We start from the raw sequence: 17,225 nt of genomic DNA on the forward strand, positions 1-17,225 counted from the left end.
CCTTAGGGCATACATAGATGTAACAGCTGTATTGGTATAAAAAGACACCAACATAATCCATATGTTACAGCTGTTCCAGAAGTAGCAATACAAGTGCAGTACAAAACTGTTCCAAACTGATTCGATCAGGATCCAGGTGAGGGCAATTTAGTCAGTTTGTATTCCTACATGTTCATGCAGACATAACTGCTATGGCATAACAGCTGATGCATGCTTAAGAGCAGACACTAACCCTTGCTTTTTAAAGCAGCTAAAATGTATGCTTGTCCATACCCATAAGTAATTTCAATGCCAGAGCGGCTGAGACTATATAACATAGGGCAGTTCAACAGGTCATCATGAAGCTGGTCATGATCTCTCTAATGGCAGGCTACTACTTTCCTTACAAGTCAAACAACTTAGTCACCATTAATCCAATGCCTTATTAGGCAACAAGTATACGATGATGCAGATATATCTGGTTCAAAGCACTAGCACATGATCAATTACAGAACTGTGGAATACAGAGTGCTTCATGACAGTTTTACCCGAGTCAGTGAGAGGCACTAACTGTTAGACTGAAAGTCAGATGTACTTTTATAGTGCCCCTTAAACAGCCACACAGGCCAGTGTAAGAGCATCATGACAAATTCAAACTCCAGAAAAAACTTGCTGGAAGCACTTCCTGTAGTATTAGAAGCTTCAGCTGATGACGAGACAGCCTGGAAATATCTTTAGGGTGCAGTGTACAAGGTGGCTTTGGATACTTAGGTTATTACAAGAAAATATGCATTGAACTTGTGCATCAAGCAGCTCTGCTCAACAGTCTTATATGATTGCAAGACATCCACAATATATCACTGCCATGCCAGAAACTTGATCACTTTCACATGCATTATCTTCATACCAAGATTAAATGGTGGGAAAAAGTTCCGAATACTAGAATCCTTAAAAAGTTCTGGAAGTTGGTGGTTGCAATGGTATGAACAACTTGTTTGTCTGGGCAACCTAAGATCACCCAAGATAATATTTTATTACAACCTAAGGTAAGAACCGCTGCTCCCATGGTGGTCAGTACGAAGAGTACAAAAATACCATAACATACAATCTGAAAGTGTGCTGTGTTGACACCAACTGTTGACTCCTAACAGTTGGAAAACAACAGCTATGCTTGCTAGGACTGTACAAGGCAATTGCAATTTCAGGTCTCAATAGACTATTTGAAACCAGGCATAGCAACCCCTTGTGAAAAGTCTGAGCAGTGCAAAGCAAGAACAGAGCAGCCTGCACCGGTTATGGACAATTTCAGTTATCCCATATGCAATGTCTGCATCCTAAAATTAGTCTGTTCTCACACATATGTATTCAATATTAGTGTTTACTGAATTCTAATGCGTCAACATCAATGCAACGCTCCATCAATACAGTGGAACATTTCTTTTTCTTTTAAATTATGTATTTAATTATCAAAGTTTAAATTATATATTTAATTATCAAAGTCAAAATTTTCAGAAGCGATTAACAATTTTGTCCAACCTGACATCCCTGAAAATACTCATTTTCAGAAAGCATGCGCTTAAAGTTTTCTGATAATAACACACCCCTTTTAGAATATTTCGAGCTGGACACCCAGAGACAAAAGGTTCTAAAATGACTGGTAATTCTAAAATGACTGGTAATTGGGGAATTATTGACCCATGTATATAGCATTGTCCCTCTTATCAGATAAAATTTATTTCCAGCTCAGTTCTTATCTGTTCTCTCCCGTTTTGAATGCATTCATATTCATATTTGGGCTCCGAGCCTTCAGCTGATGAGTTGGTGTCCATTCGAGTATAGGATAGGGGCTCCCGATGTCTGAACAGCTTGATTTCTCAGTAGCATCTACTACAGCAGGGATGGCCAATCTCTGGCATGGGTGCCAGTAGTGGCACAGGCAACTACTGTGTGTGGTATGTGGCAGTTCAGATGGGGGATAGGCAATGCAGTGGCAGATAGGGCAGAAAGCAACGTAGCAGATCAGGCAGGGGAAGACAATCCAAGGGGCCCTTGGAGAGGGTCCGGGGCCAACTTGTGACACACCTACAAAAAGGTTGGCCCCAACAGTATTACAGTAATGGGAATTTACATGAATTCTTATATGCTGGTTATTATCTGCACAGATTCAACTACCTGCATCTAGCCTTTGGGACAATTTTAAAGATAACGTCTTGTTTGTACCTTGCACTGGAAGTCTGAACCTTCATACTTCATACATCCTGAAGCAAGTGTAGGTTCTCCATGTTCATCTTCTTCAACAATTGCAAAGCAATGCCCATTAGTTCTAGAATAAATAAAACCATTTCAGTTTACCAAAGGCTGTGCAACATAATTCCAAGTGCTAACTGCGTGTGCAGACTTCACTGTTTCTCCTCCTAAAATAATCAGCCACAGAATAAGACAAGTAAAACACAAAGAGCAACTTTGCCTTGTCTGAATTAAGTAAAATGACACCAATGGGAACACAATGTCAGAGGTATGTACTTTTAATATAAACTTCTTAATTTCAAATGCAAACAGAAAAGCTCCCAATCTTCAATAATAAAAATTGAGCAAACCATTATTTCAGAGTGTGTGTGTGTGTGCGCGCATGTGATTGTTCCAGTTACATAGTCTGAAATCTTAAGCACTCTCTATCTTTGAGATATGTTTCTTTTTGTCGGACTGTGTGATATACAGAAAAATCAGCCGAGAACCTGCAGGGAAAAGATTTCAGTCCACCCTTTTTGAGAGTCCATATTAAATTAGCCCTACCACAAATTTTTAAAATGTTATGGGGCAGAATTCTCCCACACTCTGAAGAACATCTACCTGCACCATCCATTATGAAAAATAAAAATTAAAAACCATGCTGTATTAGCAATATACTGAACATATTTTTAGGGGCCAAAATCTTCCCCTTTCATTTCAAATTATATTTGGTTTGTTTTGCCAAAGATTTAACTCAAGTTTACATTTAATTTATGTTTTTAAAACTGAGCACACTAAAGATATGAAGAAGAATTAGGACTTCATAGAAGTTCTTTTCAACAAAAATACTGCATACACATATTGTACAAATGTTATTAATTCTCTCATAGATTATAGGATAAGTTCATACCCACTAGCTTTCCTTAAAATTTTACGGATCATGCTAAAATCCAAACACCAGGGGGCGATAAAAACCAACAAATTTTCTGATATTATAAAACTATTTAAAGAAATCTTAATTGTTATCTCCTCTAGTTTACTACATCCATCTGGAAAAAGTGCTACATAAAAGTTTAGGTTATAAAATTCTAAAAAAGAGCTTGTTCTAAAGATACTGAACTTAAAAGATTTAATCCTTCAAAGATACTAAATTCCCTAAATAGTTTCACACACAAAAAACTGTAATGTAAATATTACATGACTGTATAATATACACTCAATTAATTGATGGCAGACCCTGCTACTTTGCTTACTGTAACTCCTGTAAAAGTCCTCAAGGCATTTTATGAACATTAACTATTTTTAATGCCACAAGTCCTCTCTAGGGTAAATGATGACTATTTTCTTTTGACAGACAAGTGTCTGAGGCTAGGTACAAAAATTACACATAAACCAGTATAAGTGATCGGAAACTGGTTTAAACTGGTAACAGATCAAAAGGTCAGACTACACAGACTCATTTAAAAAAATGGTAGAATCCAGCCCACAATAAACCTAAATGGATGTAGAATCAGATTTAATACCTTTACGTTAGACCGGTCTATTGAACTTACATTCCAGATCCCCTACTGACTCAACTTAGATGTCCTCTGGCATCTCAGCATCCTTTGCTGGCCACCACTAATTCCCCTTTCAGGCTGGACAGCTAGCTTCTGCCTGTGTTCATCTGTTCAGGCTGAGCACCAGGGCTGGCCCCAGCCCTGGAATATGTCACAGAGCTTCTGCTCCCCAGCCCTGCATCCATGGGGAGAAAATCAGAAGCCCCTGCCTTCCCCCAAAACAGCTGGAGGGACCATGTGGCAGGGGCTGCCCCTCTCTCCAGCTGACCAGCCCAGTGCAGCTTTCGTCCCCAGCCGCAGGCCCAGCAACTGTTAGTGACTGGGGATAAGTGGGGAAAAGCTGCCCATTGCCTTCTGGTCTTGGCCAGTGCTTGACTCCTCCTACCGAAGGGTGAACATATGTTCTGTTCATTTCTGATCCAATCTAAGCAGCTTAGAGAAACCCATGTAGATTGGATTGATTCTGCCTTGGGCTTTCTGTAGGTCTGTACTTAGCCTAAGGGTACAGACAGCTATAACACTTAGAACAGTTTAAACCCAAGGACCATAGATGTAAAAGCCTGCTAAACTGGTTTAAAGCCACCTGGAACAGTTTAGAAGTGTACTTGGAAAAATCAGGTACTATTTTAAGATGGTTTACTGAAATCAGTTCAGTGTTATTTGTGGATACCAAGTGTTTCATGATGGGAGTCTGGTCAGTCCTCTAAGCACCACCTTCCCTTTCCCAAACTGCTGCAACTGGCAGCTGTTATGCAGCTAGAACCATACAGCCACCCCACCACTCCACCCCACACCATGCTTCTTGTGCACCATTTTTTGTTTTAAATCAATAAGCTACTGCTTTGTCAATAAAAGCTATCTTTCTAACAACCAGCTGTGTCCCCACTGTCTACTTAACTGGAGTCCCATGATTCTCCCCGCCTCTCCAAAGTAAAATGTGTGGGACCAAAACCACTGCCCCTCCTCACTCCCCCACAGCAAGGCATCCTAGGCTGGGTATTCATTCTTACTCCCTGGTATGAGAACCACAGTATTTCATTAAAGTGTGAACTGCTTCCCAAACAGTGCCACGTGAGAATGGTTCAATTTTATCATGTGTCAATGCCCTGGCTCACGAGAATCATAGACAAATTCACAATCATGGAGATGCAAGAACTCTGCCACAGAGCCAGAAATACAAATTATATTCTCTTGATTCCTAGAGGTGCACCAATATAAAGAAAATTGACTGTATCGGAAATTGGCCTGATGTGGCCAATAATTCAGCCGATAAATGGCCTGTGCATGTACGCAGCCGCAGTGCAGCATGTAGGTGGTGAGGAGCAAGGCCCAGCAGCTTGGAAAGCTGCATCCAGCTGGTAAGTCTGTTGTGGTGGAAGTGGGGGTGCAGATCAAGGCCCCTGCAGTGAGGGAAGGAGTGGGGCTGGGACAGGCACTGTCCAGCAGGGTGAGGCGGGTACAGGACAGAGCTGCAGGGGATGGGGGGTGGCTCCTACTACTGCGTGCATCTCGGAAGGACGCTGAGGGCATGTGCCCCACAGATCTGTGTGGGGCAGGGTGCAGCTGCAGGCTGGGGCCAAAGCAGTGCCGGGCTCTTTTCGGCAGGGGCTGGGCTGTGCGAGCTATGGCAAATTTTGAGGTGGCTGCAACCCGCCTCTCCCCCGAATATCCCCTCTCTCAAGCACAGCCCAGCTCAGCCTCTGCTGGGAAGAGCTTAGTGCAGCTTGTAGTGGCAGCCTGCCCTGCCCCGTATAGATCCAGCTTCCCTCACCTCCCCCCCAGTGTCCTTCCAGGGTGCGCGCAGCAACGGGAGCTGCCCCCCTGCACCCCGCTCCACCTGGGCAGCACCTATCCCAGCCTCATTCTCCCTCACCGCCCCACTACCGCCCTCACTGCTCTCCCTTCACCCTTTCCTTCCCCTCCCCCACCCCTTCCACCACAACACACTTACCAGACAGAAACTGCTCTTCAAGCTGCCGGGCTGCGTATCAGAAATCAGATTGATTTTGGCTGATATGCCTTCTTAAAAACTGGCTATCAGTATCAGCCCCAAATCAGTATCAGCCCCAAAAATCTCTATCAGTCCACTCCTACTGATTACAATACTCCTCATTAAGTTTCTACATGAGAAAGCTGACACATTTATGTAAAAGGATGTGTACATGTTCTGCTTAATAACTATTTCAAAGTGAATGGTCAAACTTACAAGACCACCCCCTGATTGTGGCAGTGCACCCCCTGTGCAAAAGTGCCATCGACACTACCGGCAGTGCCTGCAGACGGTTGCCGCTCCCCGCCCCCCGCTGCTGACACTGTCAGCAGTGTCTGTGGGCAGTCTGTGATTGCCACTGGCCACCGCTGCTGGTGTCTGTGGGGTGGTCGCTGACCCCTGGTCAGTGCTCGCCACCCCCACCGCCACCACTGATAGCATTGTGGCTGCCTGCAAGAGCTCCCCACTTGCCACTGCCACACTCCGGCCACCGACAATGCTGCCGCCACCCGTAGGAGCTCACTGTGCCCCCTCCAGCCTCCAGCTGCACGTGGCATTCATGTACAAGTCAGTATTATTAAAATATGTCATGTTAGGTCTTTCTGGAATACAGCATAAAATTATTTTAGATTTCTAATTACCAAGGGAGAAGGGAGAGAAAGAGCTAAAATAAGAGGTCCAGTGTGTAGGTTAAGAGCTAGGGATCGCAAGGGAGAGGGAACAGAAAAAATTTCAAAACATTCTAAATTATTTTCAAGCATCATAGAAATGTTTGCAAGTTAAGTCTGCTGTTCCATACTGGACATGTAGTGACATGAATAACTTCTGGTATGTCAGCACCAGATTCCCTAAATATAATTACAAATTTATTTTAGACTGCTGTGGGAAACACTGACTGATTTGCTTGGCAGTTATGCCACTTTGTGAGCACAAGCATGGTAACTTTACACTGGATGAAAACAGATGCTGGAAAATTTTCCTTCCAGTAAATAGAAGATCACACAGGAACCCTAGTCCAGTTTTCTTCCTTTGTTGAAAGAAGGTTTGTTGGGGAATGTATTAGGGTGAAGAAGGGAGAAATATCTCCACTATGTCCTCTCCTTTGCTGGCCTACAAGTAGCATATGGTAAGGCTGTTCCTGTATAGCCTAAGGCCTGGTGATCCCAAACACAGAACCTCTAACAAGCTTTCCCATTCAACTCTTAAATGAGGATCATTTAAACAGCAGCATTCTCTTATTTATACTTTTACTAAAATATATTTTCTGAAGTAAAACAAGTATGCAATCAACACAAAGCTATTCTATTAAAACTTAAGTCTATCAAAGATAAATGCTATCTTGCTTCTTTACACACACTTTTGGTACCTTGTTCAAAGGCTCTCCTTGGTTTTTCCTTTTCCAATTCATTCCTTATCTCTACTACTGATGCATTTGTAACATGAAAAAGCATTGCATAATACAGAGTTATATGAAGTTTTTTGTACTTGTGACAGCAAGATGCAGGTAAATTGACAAGCTATCACAAGAAAATTTTGTAGAAAAAACAGGCTGACAAAGACCTAAAAGGCTATAAACAGATGTTCATTTCTACTGGTGGAAATTTCTCAGAAATCTTTCTGGGGGAGAGAGTGTACAGATATTCCACTGCCCCCTCACTTCTGCTCTTCCTGCCTTCCTCAGACCAGGGTAATCCTAATCTGGAGACAGTATGGGAAGTAACACCTGCTTCATTCCTCCCAGACCCTGGGGGGAATGGAATAGTGAGGAAAGTCCCTCCCTTGTGGCGGCGGGGGGTGGTCTGGGCAGGGAACAGTTTCTTCCACCCCATTCCTGGTCTGGGAGCTGAGCAGAGGGAGCAATACAGCAAATCCCCCAGCCCCTTCCCCAAACCAGGTAGTGTCTCATCTTCCCAATCCCAGTCCAGGAGTCAAAAGGGAGCAAAGAGACAAAGCCCGCAGCTGGGAGTGCCGTTTGGGGAAGAAGGGAGCAACAGTGGCCGCTCCTCTCTTGTCCTAGACCAGTGTGGGAGGGGACGGGAGAAGCAAGGCAAAGCCCCCATGCTCCCTCCCTAAGCCAGGCACCTCCTGATTTGGGAGAGACAGGGAGCAGGGGTGGCTGCTCCAGGAAGGCTTTGCACCCCATTTTTCCCCTCCCTTTTTGGGCTGGTCCAGGAAAAGAGGGGGAAATCAGGCAGGGAGAATTGAAGAGCTGCTCCTACGCTCTATTCCTGGTGTTACAAGTGGGTGAGTGCTTTGTCCCGTCACCCCAGAGAGAGCCTCTCTTGGCCTGGTCCCCACCTCACTGGCTTCCTGTTGGCCCCACACCATCCAAAGCTGAACTGTGAGAGTGGCGATTTACAATCCAGCAGAGCCATGAACTACGCTTAGGGATGCTCTCCCCAAGATACTTCCTAGTCCCACTGGCTTTTAAATTATGCTAGGAGTGGAAGGGAGCACTGGACAAAGCCCCCAGCCCTCTTCTCACTCTGGGGTCTCTGGTGTGAGAAGCAGGCAACAGGCTTTTAGCACTGCTACCTTCACTCAACTCTTGGCTCCTGAGAGTCAAGCAGATGGAGTTGCGTGACAAAGCCCCTGCCTGCTTCTCACACCAGAGTCCCTGGAATCTGAGGAACTGGCAGGAAGTAGTTAGCAGCTGCTTCTTTTCCCACCTCCTGGTCTATGGAAGGGGAAGGAGCAGCTGCCCCCTTCCATAGATCAGAATGCTCCAAGTCTGTGGTGACTCTGGTCAAAGGAAGGTACAAGAGCCTCTATCCCCAGCTCAAATCCTCCTGGGCCCTGGATGTAGTTAAGCTAGGAGACAGTGTACAAACGTTCACTCTCCCAGGAGAAACTTGCCCAGGACCAAACTCGCCCTGGTTGAAGTCATCTTATTTTTCTTTCAAAACTGCCATTTCTGGTCCGGAAAAAGGAGCATGAAGGTTTGCATGCTTTTGGTTTCTACTAGTAGAAACTGAACATCTGTACATCATTAGTGACAGCCTTCAAGAGATGCTCAACACTAATGAGCAAGAGAAACTGCCAAACTCTTATATCTTGTGTACAATACTTACATGCATGTATTATTAATGGCATCATCTGGGCAATGTCCTGAGCAGTAGCACTTCAGAAAAGGTAAGGTGTCTTCTGGAGCCAGCGTTACTCCATTTGCCTGTTTCTTCTGGTCAGGATTTGTCTTCATTCCTGTGCCATGAAGCATACTATCTAGATTTTGCCCTGTGCATCAAAAAACATAAAAGGAATGATTCACGTATGTTCCTCCTTTGCAACTGGATAAAAATTTCAGAGTGAAATCCAAAACAGTAAAAAATGTAAATGTAGATCTGATTATACACCATGTAGAAGAAACCTCTCAAATGTCTTGTTTCAGTAACCTTGTGTAGGGTAAGGGTAACTATTTTATTCAGAAATACTTATCAACTGAATTCTTAGATATCTGGTTTAGCCAGCAGATCTCATTTATTTTCTGATTGTGAAAAGCATTAAATGAAAAACTGAAAAAAGGGTAACCACTTTTAAAAGCTCATCTGCAATATAAGAATTAAAAGAATTTTCTCATTTCTTTCAGAAACTGTCCTTTTTATTCACGTATTACGTGGACAAATGTACAGAAGGGCTTGACAAAGATGTTACTTTATGAATGATTGCAGGTACTTAACACACAGTTTCTTACATGTTAAGTAAAACTGATCTGCAGCCAATTTAACTGGATTTTAAATCCTGAAGAGTAGCAGTAGTAATTCCTGCCACGCTTAAGGTTTTCAGACCTTTGAGAAATCTTCAGTGTTAATTTTCATTTTCACTCAATGTAGATGCCATGAAATATATATCCATACATAAAACTGCTTTAACAGACTGTAAACAGTGCTAAGTAACATTGCAAATAGTCCTAGAATTCTCAGACTAAGGCCTCTGTGAAAGACCTTATGAGGGGAGGTTGAGAGATCTGGATCTCTTCAGCCTTCACAAGAGATGGCTGAGGGGAGACCTTGTAGCCACCTTTAAGTTTATCAAGGGAGGACAACAGGGAATTGCTGATGTGCTGTTTACCAGAGCGCTCCAGGGAATAACTAGGAATAATGGGTGTAAACTAGTGGAGAGAAGATTTAAGTTAGACATTAGGAAGAAATTTTTTTACAGTAAGGGTGGCCAGAATCTGGAATGGGCTACCAAGAGAGGTAGTACTATCACCTAACTTGGAGGTCTTCAAGAGGAGGCTAGATAGGCACCTGGCTGGGGTCATCTGACCTCAGTCCTGTTTCCTGCCAGGGGCAGGGGATCGGACATGATGATCCACTGTGGTCCCTTCCTACTCTACAATCTATGAATCTATGAACTGAGTATCACTTCAGGTTGCTGGAGTGCAAGTAGAAAGAGACACTGGTCATGGTAGACAATTATGAACAGAGTTACTAGCTCATGTGCCTGCTAACTTTATTCCCCAGCAGCTGCCTCATTGAATGTCTTCTCTGTTTCCTTTTAAACCAAACTACCTACATAACTTCCCCAAATAAGGGAAATGTTTCTCTCATTCCCTGATCTACTTCTACTGTTTCCAATGCCACAGATCCTCAAAGTGTGAGTTATCAGAGATTTGCAGACATTACACATATTTAGTGCTAGAACTGTGACCATTTCCAAAGGTTGGGTTGGAAGCTCAAGGTAAAAGAAGACACACGTGTGTGTGTGCATGTGCGCAAGTGCGTATGGTACTGATGGAAGAAACCACATGCAACTCAGTGAAGGGAAGGAGCACATCTTGAAAAGCAAGGCTTTTACTAAACTGCATGTATTCTTTCTGCCTTCAGGTGCTGGGTGCCAAAAAAAATGCCTGCTACTGACTGGTTCATATGGCTCCCTGTCACATTTACCAAGCACTAACCTTAGAGAAGTAAGAATATTTTTGTAACACTGCATTTCATTCTTTAAAATTTAAAAAAGGTATGCTAGATGAGCCCTTGCACTTTTTGCAGTTAAACGTGAAAATAAACACACATGAAACTTAATCTTATTGCATTAATCAACATACAGATTTCCATCTTTCCCTCCAGATTAGCAGAGCATACTGTGTGTATTTTCTAGCTTTAATTATTTGAAAGAAAACACTTGCAGAAAGTTTGCTTGGTTCAAGCAATTCAGAAAAAACATATCCCTCCAAAATAACAAAACATTACAAAAAGACTTACTATCTTTTATATATTCTTTTCATATTATATACAAATATTTGCTTTTAATCAATCTTGATGTTGTTAGTAATAAATATTTAAAATATGTTCTTATTATTAAAGAACTGCGTGTTCTATATGGCCTACTACATCTATTTGTACAGTAGGTATCCCTGATTTACTTGGCAAGAGTTCATTTAATCTCGCTCCTTTTTTACTTCTCTGTGCTATGGTTTCTTTCCCTGCAAAGTCTGAAAAACAATTTTTAATACTCTTGCTGTTGACAGTGCCATACGCTTTAACTTTCGCATTCAAGAACAAAGGCATAATGGACAAGCAGCTGTGTTTTGAAGGCTTTGGCATGTGTTCAATTTGTGCCATTCCAACACAGGAATGTTGTGCTGTAGCAGAACTTGGGATGTAAGATGAGAGGAACATGCTCGATGTGCCTGTCTCAGTGTACAGTACTCAGACTCCACCACTAGAGGGACATGGAGCAGATATTTCAGCACACCTTGGCTCAGTTAATTCCTGCGAACAGTGCAGAGGAAAGCACTGATTGACTGCCTGGCTGACTGCTCCTAACTCATGGGGGAAGCTGATGCTTCTGGAGCTGCATGGCTCTGAGGCTCCAGGGGCTGTAGGGCTTTGGGGCAGGAGGATGGGAACTGAAACTCAGGGGGTCAGACGGTGGTGGCAAGGCACTACCTTGCTCTTTCCCTGGGTACCCCAGTAGAATCTTACCCCCATGTGCTGTGGGCCAGTTCACAGCTCATTGGGACAATTACAGGTTAATTTTTGCCTCCAGAGCAGGGAGCAATGCATTATAGAATGGTAGAGCAAAGTGGTATCTCCTTGGAGTAGGCATTTGTCTGATCTGTCAAAGATACCACTCTCCAGAAATAAACCTCAACTGATAGGGCAAAATTCTGCAACTCCTTTCTCATGCTTGCAACATCAAACAAGGCTTGAATACTTCTGCTCACATGTTGGGATCAAAGTATTTGGAACATCAGAAATTGAACTTTTTTCCTCCCTTTGTAGAACTACAAAGCAACAGGCTTAAATAACAGCAAAGCAAATTTAGATTATATCCCAGGAAAAAAAACTTTCTAACTAAGAACAGCAGGACAATGGGACCTCCTTCACTGGAAGTTTTCAAGAGGCTTTGAATAGGTTAGTTATTAGTAAACATGCATCTTGCAGGGGCCTAGATTAGAGGACCTGCATACTCCCTTTCAAAACCTATGTTTCTATGATTTCCTAAATAAAACTTTTAAAGTCATTTGTTGTTAAATGTCAGAAGACTTACTTTTTGAAGTCCCCTACCTTTATGATCTGCAGAGCTACAAACACTTGGACTGCATCCTCCTTGGGAAGTCCATAGTTTCATAGTAGGAGGGACCTGATCAGATCATCTAGCCTGACCCCGTCACAGGCAGCAATGAATGCTGGGTTCACAAAACCCCAGGCAGGTGATCATCTAACCTCTTCTGAGTTTGCCCAAGGTAGGGGTGAGGACCACTTCTCGAGGAAGTTGGTTCCAGATTTTGGCCATCCTAACTGTAAAATATTGCCTCTTGATCTCTAACCTAAACCTATTCTCCATCAACTTATTACCATTGTTCCTCATCAGCCCAGGAGAATAGGGCTCTTGCTATTTGCTGATGATCTCCCCTGATGAGTTTGTAGGCAGCCATCAGGTTTCCCCTCAGCCTCCTCTTGCAGAGGCTGAACAGGCTCAGGTCCCTCAGTCTCTCCTCACAGGCCCTGTCCTGCTGCCCACTCACCAAGTGGGTGGCCCTCCTCTGAACCCTCTCCAGGCTGGCCACACCCTTTTTAAAGTGCAGCACCCAGCACTGGACGCAGTACTCCAATTGCGGCCTGACCAATGTCACATAGAGGGGGAGTATCACCTCTCCGGACCGGCTTGAGATGCATCTTCGGATGCATGACAAGGTATGGCTGGCCTTGCTGGCTGTAGTCTGGCATTGGCGGCTCATGTTCATCTTGGAGTCAATAATGACTCCAAGATCCCTTTCCGCCTCTGTGCTTTCAAAAGGGGAACTCCCCAGCCTATGTATGCTGTGGATTAATTCTCCCAAGGTGCAGCACCCTGCATTTCCGTAAGAACTACTTCATCCATAAGAACTACTTCACAGTCAGGGCAGCCAGGATCCGGAAGCAACTTCCAAGGGAAGTGGTGCTGGCTCCTACCCCGGGGGGTCTTTAAGAAGAGGCTTGATGCCTACCTGGCTGGACTCATTTGAGTCCAGTTTTTCTCTTGCCCAGGCAGGGGATCGGACTTGAAGATCTACAAGGTCCCTTCCGACCCTACTTCTATGATTCTATGATTTGTCTACACTGAACCCCATCCTATTCTCATCTGCCCACTTTTGTAGTCTGTCTAAATCTAGTTGCAGCCTCTCTCTTCCTTCAAATGTGTCCACCTCACCCCACATCTTAGTGTCATCAGCAAACTTGGACAGCGTGCTTTCCACCCCCTTGTCCAAGCTGCTGATGAAGATGTTAAACAGTGTGGGCCCGAGAACCAAGCCCTGGGGTACCCCACTCTTCACATCTCGCCAGTCTGAGTACAATCCGTCCACCACTACCCTCTGGGTACATCCCATCAGCCAATTTTTTACTCATCCAATTGTGTAGGCATCAATGTCACAGTCAATTTATTGATGAGAATGGGGTGAAAGACAGTGACAAAGGCCTTCTTAAAGTCTAGAAAGACTATGTTCACAGCAACACCATCATTCAAGGATTTAGTTACTTGGTCATAAAAGGCAATCAGGTTGGTCAGGCAGGACCTGCCTTTGATGAACCCATGCTGTTTGCCCTTGAGCATGCTCTCCCCTACTGCCCCACAGAGAAGTGCTCCTTGAGGATTCTCTCCAAGATCTTCCCAAGCACTGAGGTGAGGCTTACTGACCTATAGTTACTTGGGTCCTCTTTCCTCCCTTTCTTAAAAATTGGGTCCACATTAGGTAGTTTCCAATCCTTCGACACCTGGCCAGATGACCATGAATACTCATACAGCCAGGCCAAGGGCTCCGCGATAACCCCGACCAGCTCCCTCAACACCCTTGAGTGGAGGACATCTGGATCTGCAGATTTAAAAATGTCTAGGCCTTCCAGAAGATTCCCAACTACATCGGCCTTGTCCGAAGGCCTGACAGAGCTATCCCTGAGATTGTCCCTACCTCTGGTAGGAGGGATGTCCTGGTCCCTGCTCAAGAAAACAGAGGCAAAGAAACTGTTATAAATATCAGCTCTCTCATCTGGTGTAGTCACAGGATTACCATTTGAGTCTTGCAGGGGCCCTACATTGCCTGGTGCCCTCTTCTTGCTCCCAATGTACTCAAAAAAGTACTTTCTGTTGCCCTTAATCCTGCACGCTAGCCTGAGTACCATCTCTGTCTTGGCCTTCCTAATAGCCGTCCTACACTCACGGGCAGAGGAGGAGTACTCCTCCTTGGTGATAGCTCCTCCCTTCCACTGGTTGTATGCCCCCCTTTTAGTCCTCAGGCATTCCTGAATGCCCTTGCTTAGCCAAGGGGGTTTCTGAGCACTCTTACCCCCCTTGCTTCTCTCAGGGACTGTTGCCCTTTGGGCCTGGAGGACTGTTCCCTTAAGGTACAACCATCCCTCATGGACTCCCATCTCCTCTACCTTCTGGGCACTCAGTGCCTCCCCCACTTTTCTCCGAAGCCCACTGAAGTTGGCCCTTCTGAAGTCAAGGGCTTTAGTCTTGTTTTAAGCCCTTGACACTCTGCGCTGGATAGTGAATTCCAGCAGGTGATGATCGCTATTGCCCAGGTGGTCAAGGACCTGCAGTCCCCTCACCAGGTCATCCCCAGTGGCCAGGACCAGGTCCAGAAAGTTATTACCCCTAGGGGGGCTGTGCACCTCCTGGGTAAGGTGAAGGTCCTGTAATACAGCCAGGAACCTATGCGAGCAGTCAGACCTGGCTTTCTGCTCCTCCCAGCAAGTGTCTGGGTAGTTTAGGTCACCCATGACAATAACGTCCCTTGACCTAACTGCCTCCATAAGCTGACTGGAAAAGTCCCGGTCCAGCTCTTCCCCCTGGTCAGGTGGTCTTTGCCATAGTTTTTTTCCCTGCAAAATTAGCCAAAGTGTGAACTTTGCTGTAAGGGCAAAAGACAGGGTAGATTTGCATCATATAGACTAACTAAATCAAAGATTCATAAGCATCAGCTTGTTTCATTACGTGTTAGCAAGGGACTGATTTAGTTGGTCTGTAAAATGCAAATTTACCCTTCCTTCTGCTTGAGTTCACACTGATTACCTCTCTCTGCTGTAAAACCATACTAATCCACATTACTGTCTCCCTATGAAATTGGCAGAAGGCAGGGTGGGGTGGCACCTCTGAGACCATCTTGTTCATAAATTTGTAAGTGTAGGTTTTATAGGTGACTGCCTAGTTTTTCAGATGCTGTATGAATGGACTTGCAGAGTGCAGGCATACTAAACAGAAAGGAATGAAGTAACTTAAATACAAAGGATATGGAAAAGGGGAGAGGAGACTGCTGAGAGAGGTGAAGGTAGGTTTAAGGATCAAAGAAATAAACAAGCAGTTAACCCACTGAGGGACATAATGGCTATAAAACAGGGGTGGGCAAAATCCAGCTTGCAGGCCTGGCCCATGTGCCATTCAGCCTGAGGCACATCCTGCTGCTCCTGGGCATGCAGCAGGGCTGGGGCAGCTGTGCAGCCGGATTCCATTTCCCAGCATCCCCAGTGCCAGCCCTGGGCCCCATAGAGACTGGGCAGGGCCCAAGCCCTGGGCTAAGCACATGGCGCCGGTGGCCAGGAAAAAACTGCTGCAGGGGGTGGGGGGAGGGAGGAAGGCATGCATGCTGACCTGGCTTGCAACAACTCCTGTGTGGCCTGCGGACCCAAATAATTGCCCACCCCTGCTATAAAAGCGAATTCAGGTAATGCAGTAAAAAAAAAAAACAGTGGCATATGGGAATAGAAGAGAGACAACACCTAGAAACCCCCTCTGTGATAGTACCAATGCCAGAGACAATGGAGCTTCCTGTGTTGCTAGGTTTGTGGATCTTCGGTAATAAATAACAGGTGCCTAGCCTTGGTTCCTGGAGGGTGGGATCATAAATTCTCTTCTGTTTTCCAGAGGTAGTGTTTTAAGAGGTTCTGTAGTTCCCTCTTGTACTGGTCAAGTTTCCTCTGGTATTGTTCATAAGATCCAAAGACAAGTGCTGTGCTAGAAAGTTGTCTCTCTGCTTCCTGCATGCATGCTTTTTTTGTCCATGCTAACTTCCTCCCTTCTCCCCCATCACCCTGTTGTGTGATAATGATATACTGGAGCATATTCTAAAGAAAGCTATTTGCAAGCATCTGGAGGAGGAAAGGCTGATCTCAAGCAGCCAATATGAATTTACAAAGAACAAATCGCGTCAAACAAATCTGATCTCCTTTGATAGATGGATGGATAAAGGAGAGGCTGTGGATACAGTGTATCTGGACTTCAACAAGGCTTCTGACAATGTCCCACATAACCTTCTAAAAATTGGAGAAATACGGGGTGGGCAAAATTACTATACAGTGGATAGACTTAATAGCTGCAAGCAACATGTAATTACTAATGGTTCTGTGTCAGAATGGTGGGAGGTTTCAAGTGGAGTCCCACAGGGGTCTGTCCTAGGCTCAGTGCAGTTCATCATATTTATTAATGATTTGGATGTTGGCAGAGCATTTTTATCCCTCTCTGCTGGACTCTTTCCAATCTGTTCATTCTTTCAGTAAACTAGGATGCATCCCATCTTGCCCTGCCAACTTGAAAGCATGTAGCTTCTCTAAGTAACCTCTAACTCATTCTTCTACTAATCCTGGAGTGTTTGTACATGTGACAACATTGGCCGTTCAAGTGGCTTAATTGCCCTTTTGCATCATTTTAATGGTGTCAATATTTGCACCCGTGGAGGTGTATTTCAGTTTAATTTTGTCACAATGTACACATGCAATGGGGTATTTCACTTTAAATGACCTTATTACATAGCAAGGTAAAACCCATTCAATGTATTTTAGTTTGCTACCTAACAAATTGTGACAGTGCACGGAGCACTAGAAGCCCAGACGTGCTTGGGGAATCTTGGGCTTGGTGGGCTTCCAACACCCTGTGCACCATTCCCACCGCCTTCTCCCCCTGCCAGCACACCCATCCGCCCTCCTGCCACCTTACTGCACTACCCCAGGGCAACCCAGCCTGTTCCTGGTCAGTCCCAGGTGGCA

At 44.6% G+C, this 17,225-nt stretch overlaps 1 protein-coding gene across 1 annotated transcript in view; it reads right to left on the reverse strand.

Moving 5' to 3' along the window:
• BMPR1A (bone morphogenetic protein receptor type 1A) overlaps positions 1 to 17,225 on the reverse strand; it is an 88,495-nt gene that overhangs the window by 21,041 nt on the left and 50,229 nt on the right. The window contains exons 3-4 of the mRNA XM_019555699.1: positions 8,829 to 8,991; positions 2,200 to 2,302 (exon numbers count right to left, since the gene is read on the reverse strand). Of these exons, the coding sequence (XP_019411244.1) occupies positions 2,200 to 2,302; positions 8,829 to 8,991 (266 nt within the window). The remainder of the gene's footprint in view (positions 1 to 2,199; positions 2,303 to 8,828; positions 8,992 to 17,225) is intronic.

The sequence above is a fragment of the Crocodylus porosus genome, unplaced genomic scaffold (assembly GCF_001723895.1).
Source record: "Crocodylus porosus isolate Cpor-Errol unplaced genomic scaffold, CroPor_comp1, whole genome shotgun sequence".
Lineage (NCBI taxonomy): Eukaryota > Metazoa > Chordata > Crocodylia > Crocodylidae > Crocodylus > Crocodylus porosus.